At 39.2% G+C, this 12,387-nt stretch overlaps 1 protein-coding gene across 3 annotated transcripts in view; it reads right to left on the bottom strand.

Annotated features, from left to right (window-relative positions):
- Positions 1-12,387, bottom strand: part of LOC149257051 (phox domain-containing protein) — a 341,576-nt gene that overhangs the window by 59,513 nt on the left and 269,676 nt on the right. For all 3 annotated transcript variants that reach the window (XR_016256601.1, XM_089413556.1, XM_089413555.1), the window contains one exon: positions 3,390-3,525. Coding sequence is in view for 2 of the 3 variants with exons in the window: in XM_089413556.1 (XP_089269682.1) it covers positions 3,390-3,525 (136 nt within the window). In the remaining variant the exon portion in view is untranslated. The remainder of the gene's footprint in view (positions 1-3,389; positions 3,526-12,387) is intronic.

Genomic DNA, 12,387 nt, shown 5'->3' on the forward strand with positions numbered 1-12,387 from the left:
TACGCGGGGGGGCGTACAGGTTGAAGTTTCACCTTGCACAAATCCCTGGACATGATGTGGAGCCCTGTACAAATACAAACCCTGAACTTATCCAAAGAGCCATGAGAGCATTGGAAGAATTAGAGCACAATAGAGAGGCCAAAGAAGAACTCAAAAGGCAACTAAAAAGGTCAGCTGAAGGAAGTGGGCCAAGTGGCACTGGTTCTACTGCAGCATCAGTTGATCCAGTAGCTGCATCATCATTTTTTGTTCCTCGAACCACACCTGGTTCACAACCATCTATCGGTTCAATGCTAAAAAGAACTGATAAAGAACAAGCTGACAGGTTGATGGCAAAATTTCTCCTCTTGAGTGATATTCCTTTCAGCATTGTAAGGAATAATCCATTTTTCCAACCTACTGTTGATGTTATTGCCAGTGTTGGCCCGGGGTACAAAATCCCTTCTTATCATGATTTCAGAGGCCGGATTCTTCAAAATGAAAAGCGTGACTGCACCCAAAGATTGGAGGATTTTAGGGCATCATGGGCACAAACAGGATGCACTGTTATGTCAGATGGTTGGACTGACCAAAAGGGGAGAACCCTTATAAACTTCTTGGTTAGTTGTCCGAAAGGGGACTATGTTTATCAAATCTGTTGATGCATCTCATCAAATCAAAGATGCAACTTTATGTGATTTGTTGGATGTGTTTATTTTGGAGGTGGGTGAACAACATGTTGTCCAAGTCATAACGGACAATGCTACAAATTATGTTGTTGCTGGTAGAATGCTTATGGAGAGGCATCCTACTTTATTTTGGACACCTTGTGCTGCCCATTGTATTGATTTGATGTTAGAGGACATAGGGAAAATTCCCTTTGTCAAAGATATTGTTGACTCATCAAAAAGCATCACAAAATTTATATATAATCATACATCTATACTTAGCTTGATGAGAATATTCACCAACAACAAAGAGTTGGTGCGTCCCGCCATTACACGGTTTGCCACGAGTTTCATATCTCTTCAATCCCTCTTGAATTCTATGTGGGATTTGAAGAGAATGTTTCTTTCAGAGGAGTGGTGTGCTTTGTCAATGAGCCGCAAACCAGAAGGAGAGGCCGTATGCAGACTAGTTTCATACTAGGAAGACTTCTGGGCGGGAGTGCCGGAGGTGTGCGCCATTACTGAACCTTTGGTAAAGGTTCTTCGGTTGGTTGATGGTGAGAAGCCCGCAATGGGCTATTTGTATGAAGCCATGGACAGGGCCAAAGAAGCCATTCGGGCCTACTATGATGATAAGGGAGATGATGGGTTTCAGAAACAATTCCTTCTATGGGGAGTGATTGATGAGCGATGGAACAACACACTCCATCGTCCCATTCATGTTGTTGGGCTTTTCCTGAGCCCTGCATTTTCTTATGCATGTGGGTTTGATTTTGATGCTGAGATCATGGATGGATTCTTATCCTATGTCCAGAAGATGGTGCGATCTCCAAAACAACATATAGAGATCTCTAAACAAATTGAGACATATAAGATGGCAGGTGGCACATTTGGCTTTGAGATGGCTATCACTGATAGGAAGATTAAAATGCCAGGTATTTTTTAGTTTGTAACTTTGTTTCAAATTTCATTCTCTTCAAATTCCATTTTTTTCTTATGTTTATTTAAAATTTATTTGTAATTTTGTTGTAGATGCATGGTGGAAAATGTATGGTGGCAGGGTACCCCTTTTGCAAAAGCTTGCAATTCGCATCCTCAGCCAAACATGCAACTCCTCAGGATGTGAGCGCAACTGGAGTGTATTTGAAAAAATACACAACAAGAAGCGCAACAGGTTAACACTTAAACATTTAAAATATTGCAAATTTCCGAATAAATTTTTGAATTCATTAAACAATATTTTTTTATAATATTAATTATTAATTATTATTTCATGATCTTTGTACAGGTTGGAGTCCCAGCGACTTAATGACATGGTCTACGTCTACTACAATCTTCGATTGTGGGTGAGGCAACTTGAGAGGACACCTGATGTGGATGCCATCTCATTGGATGGGATTGACACCACTGCTGCATGGAGGGTTGAGGCTGAGAGGCCTCTCATGGATTCTACTGATGATTGGTTAGTGCAGGATGTAGTGGAGGGGGAGGAGGAGCAGGAGCAGGAGGAGGAGGAGGAGGAGGAACAGGAGGAGGAGGTGACACCGCCTACCTGGGCTACCACTGCCACCAGTAGAGGACGTGGTCTACCTCCTGTAGCTCCTACTTCTAGTTCTTCAGCTTCTAGAGCACATCAGACTCCACTGCCATTTCCACCAGCACAGGCACCAGCATCTACATCTAGAGGGAAAGGAAAAGTTGTGGCATTTTCTCGCAAGAGGGGCAGAGGAAATCAATAGGATTAGACTTTCATTTTATTGTATATGACATTATGACATGATGAGATACATTATCATATTTTTTGTTGATATTTTGAGGCTGAGTTGGGACTCAGGAGTCAGGACTTACTATTCAGGGCATGATTCAATGTTATGTGTGATTTTAGCGCTAGAAATGATATTAAACATCTTATATATTAGTTTTTTTATCATATTTATGTGTCAATGTATTTATTTTATGTTGTAGACCATTTAGATATTAAAAAAATTGAAAAAAAATGAATATTTTTGTACCAATCGATTTTTTCCCGCTTTTTTTCCGCTTTTTTCCCGATTTTTCCGATTCGTTCCCCGCCGATTTAATCCCGCTCGCACTTTTCACAACATTGCATCAGAGTATGGCTCTGCTATGTCTTTCCCACATAACTTCAGGCCCTCTTTGTTTATATTCCTTGACTTTATAACCCTTTGGATTGGCACTGCTATTGGCAACCTACCATCCACTTAAATCTAAAGTTTATCTTATACTTTCTAGGGATACCTTAGCCCCTACCCCCCTTTGCCACCTCCCCGCCCCCCCTCCCCCCAAGTTCCAGAGGAGAGTTGACCTAAAGTGAGAGAGGGAGGTACTGTGGTGACAGTGGATAGACCCTCCTAGTTCCCATAAAGTTGCACTTGTGTTTTAGGGATTTGCCACTTAAGGTGCAGGTTTGGGAGGTGACACCCTCAGTTCTATGTTCTACACATGTTACATGTTCACATTCAGGCTTAATCATTGTAATGTTTATCTTTAGCACAATCATGTTCCAAGAACTCACAATTGATACACACATATGTAATCTGAAACTTTCTAACAATGTCCACAACACCTTGACTCAGGACTGCATTGTTATCAATTGTCAGATATATTTAAAAAACATCATTAAAGTCACCCTATCCCCTAGAGATACTCTTCTATCGCATCTTCTTGCCATTATTAGCTATATGATGCCAAGAAATGCAACAAAACATAGTTCGAACTTACATCTTGGATCCATCTAATACCCAAAGCAATGACATCATCTCTCCTCAGCCATTCTATTTGTCTCAGTAGCCAGTCATCAATAGCATCTTCCATAACCACCTGCAAGATTTGCTTTGAAATCCAAAATACTTGACGTCTGCAAAAAGAGAGAAGAAAAGAAAAAAGCTCCTGCATCAGAGGACATTTTCTTCAAAGCACAAGCTAAGTATTGCACAAGCTACTAAAAGTGTTTATCTGCAAACATGATTGTCTGCCATAATACAAAATAAGCCCAGAAAGCAAGTCACAAAATATGAAATGTTAAGTTTCCGAACCTTGGAATTTATATAAAATGTACATAATAAAAGTAACTTAGACTATAGGAGATAGGCATTTGTCCATGCACCAAGCTTGATGTTTCAATAATGTCTAATTTCATTTATGAATATCATGTTACAAATTAGAATCATTCATAATAAAATCTGGCAGAGTCTTCAAAATTCATGTATCACTACTTGACATTGCACAGATGCCAATGTCATTCAATTTCTTTCCATTGCAAAAAACAATGCAAAAAGTTAACTAAATTACCCTTCTCCACAAGACATTCACAGTTTTAGTAGAATTGAAATTTAACATTAGCTCAATACATAAGATTCAGATATGAAGTAAGTGTAAATTTCCCTAAGCCTAGCACAACAATTAGTTCTTCAACAAAATTTCATGCCCAGAAATAAATTGCAGCAACCAATAATTCTGATTTGTAAGTAATCACTAAAGGGCTCTTCACAAATAAAATGCACAGTAGAAACAATATGAACAGCAATCACATAATCGACAGAATTTTACCCTGGAAACACACAAAGGGGAAAACCAGCAACGAGTTTGTTCTTATTGGCTTAGGAAGATATGGAGTTTTATTACAAAGAAATTACAGTGATTTACTGGAGAAATTCCCATAGCAAGTACACAGCCGTTACAGACTCACCAAACCCTGCAAAATTTGAACCCTACACAGTGCCTGCATCGCCCTGTGCATGGTCTGCGTCAGCATGCACGTGTGGTCTGCATAACTCTGCTCGCACTGCCTGTGTCACTGTTCGTGTGTTGATTTTGGGTAGCATTGGATGTGCTCTAGCCTTGAAATTTGGTGGAGAGGCTCAGACACATGAGATCTCCAAGACCCAGAAATCGTTTGGAGAATTTCCACCCGGATGAAGAGTTATTAAAATAATTAATATTTTTAATGGGTTCCTAAGTCTAAACTTAGGAAAATAAAAATATTAATGGGTATTAATAAAGATAAGGGTGAGAAGCTTCTAAGAGACGAAGATCAAGTCTGTTTTAATCTTAGCCATTGGTTAGAGACTTAATCTCGGTTGTTGATTCATCAACATGGAAAGTATAAGAGAAGATTTGAGGATCATTTGGAGACACACCGGCAGATAGTCAGTATCCCAAGGAAAATTGGTTCTCAAAGAGAAGGAGATCGATTTCAGAGGGAGAGTAGCAGGGTGGAGGAAGAGGAGGGGAGCAGCAGCAGTCAAAGACTGAGGAGGAGGTGACACAGGGCTATCGAGAGACAGCGCAGAGGGAAGACGCAATCCAAGAGACACGGTTCTCATGCAGGCTGATGCAGAGGCACGCAGAGTGATGCAGAGTGATGTAGAAGTGACACAGAGGTAGGAGAAGGGTCTCCAGGGTATCATAAATTTTCCAAGACAAGGATGAACTATACCTCAGGTGTTTTCACTCAACATCTCAGTTTCTCTGTAAAATCATTCCTTGTAAAGCGATTGTTGCTGAAGATTAATAAAACCCTCATCCACTGCACCGGTTTTCCCACATTGGGTTTTTCCGGAGACAATTGTCCAAAAACAACTACGTTGATGTGATTGGTTCTTGTGCTTGTATATCACTGCTATTTTCTCTATGCATTTATGTGATAACTACAGTAGAATTTATTTTAATGTTTAATGAAGGGATTTCGTAAATAACTTATTTTGTGAAAATACCCATTCCTTTATTTGAACTTTCAAAGAATCCAGGATATAAAAATCAAGTTTCTAAATGGATCAGTCATCAAGTGTTGATGCTAAAGGAGATGTAATAAGCTTACAAGCTGAAAAACCTTCAGTAGTCATTGGTCCCAGCTCAGATATGATTGATGAAAATGTACCACCTTTCTATGTTATTCAAAAATTTCATGATTTCTTATTATACAACTGCATGTTAGATTCTGGAGCTTCCCAGAATTTGAAGCCAAAGGTAATCATGGACCAACTTCAATTAGAATTTACCTGAACTTATCATGATCTATATACTTTTGATTCCAAGAAAGTACCCTGTCCTGGACTTATAAAGGATTTAGTGGTCACTTTAGCTCAAATCCCTGTTAATAGTGTGGTATTAGACATTGTAGTTCTTGATATTCCTCCTAAATTTGGCAAGTTATTATCAAGATCATGTTGCGCCAAATTAGGAGGAAGTTTTCAAGTGGACATGTCTTATGCTACCATTCCTATATATGGGGGTGAGCATCTCAAATTATAGAGAGAAGAAAGATCCATGAATACTGTTTGCAAATTAGATCAAGCAAGAAATCATCCCATTTATGCAATAGATCAAGATTTTGGATGTTTTGAATTATCATCAAATAATTTACAAAACACTCAACTTAGCATTGAAAACATTGTAGAAAAACAAAAAATCATTAAGACTGATATTTTGAAGTTATACTTCAATGGTTTTTGCTCAAAGGAAGGAGTTGGAGCTGATATTGTACTAGTTTCACCAGACAAAGAGAATATAACTCAATCCTATAAGCTTGAATTTGATGTAACAAAATGTAGCAGAGTATGAAACCTTCCTTCTAGGATTGGAATTAACCAAAGGTCTTAAAGCACAAAATCTAAGTGTATTCAGTGACTCAGAGCTCATTGTTAAACAAGGAAGGAATCTTTGTCAAACAAAGCATCCTAGACTTAGATCTTATAGAAATGAGGTATGGGATTCAGTGGATAATTTCTTTCAAGCATTTAACATCACTGTTATTCCAAGGGATGAAAATATTCATGCAGACTCTTTAGCTGTTTCAGCTAGTTCTTTTAAAATTCTTGATCAAATGCTCATGCAATATAAAATTCATGTTAAATATAGGCCTTCAATTCCTAACAATCTTAAACATTAGCAAATATTTCATGATGATGAACAATTGAAATCTCTTTTGCAAGTAATTGATGAATTTTTAGCCTTACAAATTGAAGAAGAACAGTTGAATAATAATGAGTTGAATCAGAGAGAACAGAGGGACAACAGTCCCGATAACTGACAGTAATGGAGACTATTTTGACATGATGAAACTGTTTTGAACTATGGCTATTTTGTATACAAAAAGGATCTTTTTGTGATAGAGATTAGGCTTGAACAGCCAGACATATGTATGTACCCAGCACAATTTTGTAACTACTTTCTGATACAACACCTTGTGAGGTGAATTTTGTATGAACAACACAGTAATGCCAAGGCATCTACTATATGTAATTTTCTAATATTAATGAAAATTACTGATTTTTCCAGTGGAAAAAAAAATAATGAGTTGAATAAGAAAAATCAAACTTCACAATTTGACTCAAGAATTGGTGATCATAGTATCATTCAATTATCTAACAATTTCATTCCTAAGGGCTTGGTCCCTCTTGAAAGTTGTTTGACCACAACGATGTTCCTAAAAGTCCATTATCAAATTCACCTGAAGAAGATATAGAAGAATGTAATATTGGAACTTTAGAAGAAATTAGAAATATTAAAATCTTTGCATCTTTGCCAATGGAAGTGAAAGATAAATATTTAGCTCTCCTTAAATCTTATAAAGATGTTTTTGCTTGGTCTTATAGTGAGTTGAAGACATATGATACAACTCTCATTGAACATAAAATCCCTTTAAAACCAGAAGCTAAACCTTTTAAGCAAAAGTTAAGGAGAATTAATCTTGTCCTTCTTCCTACCATTGAAAAAGAACTTAAAAAGCTACTTGATGCCAAGATCATAGTTCCATTGAGATATTCTGATTGGGTAGCTAATTTAGTTCCAATAAGAAAGAAAAATGGTGAAATCAGACTGTGTAGATTTCAGGAACTTAAATAAATCATCTTTGAAAGATAATTATCCATTACCCAAGATGGACCAATTGCTTCAAAAAGTTTCAGGTGCTAATAGAATTTCTATGTTAGATGGTTTTTCTGGATATAATCAATCATGGTGAGCCTAGAAGATAGAGAAAAGACAACATTCACAACTCCTTGGGGTACATTTATGTATGAAATGATGCCTTTCGGATTAACCAACGCTGGAGCTACCTTTCAAAAAGCTATGGATTTAATATTTGTGGGTAAGACAAATTAATTTGTTGTCATTTATCTTGATGATTTGACTGTATTTTCTAATTCTGATCAAAACCATTTAAAGCACTTGAGGAAAGTTTTTGACAGGTGTAGGAAGTTTGGGGTTTCACTTAATCCCAAAAAGTCTCTGTTTGCAATCAAAGAAGGAAAAATTCTTGGCCATGTTATTTCTAAGGAAAGGGTGGTCATTGATCCTAGAAGAGTTTAAGCCATCCAAGCACATTCATTACCAAGGAATAAGAAGGAAATTCCGGCTTTCCTTGGAAAAATCAACTTTTTAAGAAGATTTATACCTAATTACGCTGAAATAGTTAAGGTTATCACTGATATGTTGAGAAAATATCATGAAGTTAAATTGACAATTCCACCAAGATATGCTTTTGACCAGGTCAAAAAAGCTAGTTCAGAAGCCCCAATACCAGTCCAAACTATTCTCAACCATTTAGCTATTGAAATTTGATGACTTAAAAAAGTTTCCAACAATCCCAACCCAGTGTTAATTTCACCTTATCACTCCCATTCAGTCAAATGCCCTTTCCCATTAACATACATTCAATATATAGAATTCTGGAAATGAAATTTTCAGATTAAAACACATGGGATTGTCAACACATGCTGAAAATAAATATGGACATAACCAGACCAACAACAAACATAAAAATACATACAGATTTTCAGTCAACTTAGACACAGGCAAAACCTCTTCAATCTTCTCCAGGGAAAACCTATTAGAGAGATCTTCAAATTTATTTAGCTCTCAAGTTCAGGAAAAATAAATTTGCAGACAATACAAAACAGCAAAATACAACTTATCTCTTCATCCCAAAACTCCTTGAAAATCGTGCCCACTTTGCCTCGATTTTCGTGCTCACTTGAAGCTAAAAATATGTACTATATGGATACGACTATACAGACTATCCTATATGGACTGCATGGATTTCCGTACCACTGTACCGAATTTACGGATTATTTTTCAAAAAAAATCAAAAACTTCTCTCGAACGGCATGCAACTCACATCATCCAATGTTGTTTGTACTATACCTTTTGTTGTCTTCTAAACCTTGATTTCCATGCCCATCTTTGACCAGAAACCACTACTTCAGCTTGCTGCAACAAATTTCTCCTTCGGAACTTTTCTCCAGCTCTCAGCCTCCTTTCTCCAATTTGCTCATGAAGAAATGAATGCAGTCTCTCTTTTCTTTTTCCCCTTTTGTTTCCCTAAATGACTTTTGGGCAACCCTAAGATCTAATGGCTTAGATTCATTTAGATCAAAGAGATGAGAATAAATGTGCATTTAATTCTCACTTTCTATTTTTTAACTCACCCATTAAATAAAGTACCCACATTGTACTTTATGTCTAAAGTCACTTTTCACTTTATAATTTAACATTGACTTTACCACTTATAAAGTCACTTTCACTTTATAAAGTCTCACTTAGGAAAAGAATTATTTTGGACAATTTTGCTCAGGTAGAGACTAACCCATGGGAAACCATTTGTCTAATGTATATTAAAAATCAACACTCCCTCTTATCAAGGAAAGTGTTTCTCACCACACCCATTTTGTCCCTGAAATGGACATGCTTCCCTCTTGGCAAGGACTTCGTGAGAACATCAACCACCTTCTCATCTGTTGATATATACTCCAACTTCACTGCCCCCTTCTGAACATAGTCCCTGATGAAATGATATCTGATGTCAATGTGTTTTGACTTATCACAAAACACTGGATTCTCCATGAGTTTAATGCAACTCTGATTATCACAGTGAAAAATCGTCGGTCTCAACTCCTGATCAAATAGGCCATACAAGAACTTGCGAAGCCAAATGGCCTCACAACTAGCCTGGCTAGTAGCCATATACTCAGCCTCGAAAGAGCTCAAAGAAACTGACTTTTTCTTTCGACTGAACCACGACACAACTGTCAAACCCAATCCGAAGCAACACCCTGAAGTGCTTTTCATGTCAGAAGCACAACCTGCCCAATCTAAATCTATGTAACTTGCCAACCTCACTCCATCTCCCTGCCTATAGTCCATACCATAATCAACAGTCCCCTGCACGTAACAAAGAATGTGCTTTGCAGCTACCCAGTGCACCTTCCTGGGCTCAACCATGAACAGGCTAAATGTGTTCACTGCAAAGCATATATCTGGCCTAGTGTTGACCAGATACATCAAGGACCCAATAAGTTGCCTATACAATGTGGGATCCACCAAACTAGAATCTGAAGCATGAAGCTTCTTTCAGTTGGTGTTCATAGGTGTAGACATTGGTCTATAGTCTGCCATGTGAAATCTATTCAACACATCCACAACATACTGCCCCTGCCCCCCAGAAAGATATGCCCCTCCTCCTGTCACACCTCAAGCGCCAAAAAGTAATACATCAGCCCAACGTCCTTCATCTTGAACACCATAGCAACATCCTCCTTGCAACCACTAATCAGTCTCTTTGCCCGAGTTATGAACAAGTCATCAACATACAACACAAGAATGAGCGGATCATCCCCTACAACAATGTAGTATAGGTTTGGATCTGCATCAATCTTCGTAAAACCCATTTGTTGGAAGTATCAATCTTCGAATACCAAGCTCTTGGAGCTTGCTTAAGTCCGTAGAGTGCTCACCTCAACAAGCATACATGGGTCTCCTGCCCAAGTATCTCAGAGCCCTGTGGCTACTCAACATACACCTCCTCCTCTATAACTTCGTTCAGAAATGCGGTCTTCACATCCATCTGATGGATCTGCCAACCCATTTCTGCAACAATAGAAATAAGGGACCGGATAGAAGTGTATCGAGCTACGGGAGCAAAGGTCTCATCATAGTCAATTCCCTCTATCTATGAGAACCCTCTAGCCACAAACATCGCCTTGAACTTCTCAATGCTGCCATCTGCAACATGCTTGATCTTGTAGAGCCACTTGGAAGTCACAACTGACTTGCCCTCAGGCCTAGGCACCACTTCCTAGACATTGTTCTTAATGATAGAGGCATACTCCTCCACCATAGCCTCTCTCCATACCTCCTGGCTGGAAGCCTCCTCATAGCTAGTAGGCTCAAAGTCAACAATGTTGGTAGCCTTGGCTACATAACTACAAAATTGCTCAGGTGGCACACTCTCCCTGTCCACCCTCTTCGGAGGACCAATGGACTCCGCATTCTTCAAGGTGTCATGAAGCCACTTGGGCCTCCTCTTCCCTAAAGAAGCTTCCCCATAGGGAACATCATCCTCTGCCCCCCAGTCTAGTGAACCCGAAGGTCCGCCAATTGACCCTGGTGTGCTTGTACGAGCACCTGTCCTCGAAGAACCTGTACTAGCACCTGTGCATGTGTCAGTTGAAGTGCCATGTGAACTTTGTACCAGTGGACTCCCTAAAGAAGTGCTCGGTGAACTCGCCACTAGTGCCCCAGATATCACTAACACTAAAGTATCTCCTGTACTAGTCAATCCAAAACCTTGACGTCCTGCTCCATGTACCTAACCTTCCTGCTGAGGAGAAGTTTGTGACTCTCTCTCATCATACTCCTATGATCTCCGATAGGACCTCTCCTCCTCAAACTTCACATCCCTCCTAATCACCACTCTCCATTTAGAAGGAATGAAGATCTGATAGGTCTTCGAAGTCTCGCTGCAACCCATAAAGATACCCTTCTTTGCCATGGGTTCCAACTCCGTCCTCTGCTCCTTGGGGATATAAGAATATGTGAGACGTCCAAAGATACGAAGATGTGCCACATGAGTCTTTTCTCCAGCGAAAGCCTCCTCTGGAGTCATATTCCCCAATACTCTATGAGGACTCTTGTTCTGAAGATAAACAGCAGTATTGTAAGCCTCAGCCCACAAAAACAAAGGCAACCCCTGATCATGAATCATCGCTCTAGCAGCCCCAACAATAGCTCTGTTCTTCCTTTCAGACGTCCCATTTTGTTGGGAGTTGTAAGGAACCATGAACTCTCTCCTAATACCCTCCTATGCACAGAAGTCAAAAAACCCACCATTGATGTACTCACCACCATTATCTGACCTCAAGACCCGAATCTTCCTACGTGACTGCTTTTCCACAAGATCTTTGAACTCTTTAAAGCGACTGAAGACCTCACCCTTGGTCTTCAAGAAATATATCGAAGTCCTCCTAGAGCAGTCATTATTATTATAACATAATACTCATAACCACCCAAAGACACATGAGACATACGACCACTAACATCAGTATGAATCAAGTCTAGTATACCTGTAGATCTGTTGTCACTCACTGGTAATGGTAACTTGGTGTACTTGCCCAAAGCACACCCTCTACAGACCTCATAATGCTCGACACTGAAATCATGAACTCCAGTAGTAATCTCCCTCGGTACTCTCAAAGCTCCATGATGCATATGCGCCATCCTCTGGTGCCATAACTCGGATAAGTCTCTACTGCCGGTGGTACTAGTGTGAGTGCTACCAGATGTGCTACTCACCAATGCTCCCGCCGACTAAAAATTAAACCTGTATAGTTTCCCAGAGCGGACTCCAATCACTTTGGCTGAAGTGATGGAAGTTCCCGTGGGATGCATCAATACCTGCGCTCCTAAGAAAGTGACATCAAACCCCTTCTCCTCCATAACA

The sequence above is a fragment of the Pinus tabuliformis genome, chromosome 6 (assembly GCF_031772625.1).
Source record: "Pinus tabuliformis cultivar Carrire ecotype Pingquan chromosome 6, CPIR1, whole genome shotgun sequence".
NCBI classification, from domain to species: Eukaryota; Viridiplantae; Streptophyta; class Pinopsida; order Pinales; family Pinaceae; genus Pinus; species Pinus tabuliformis.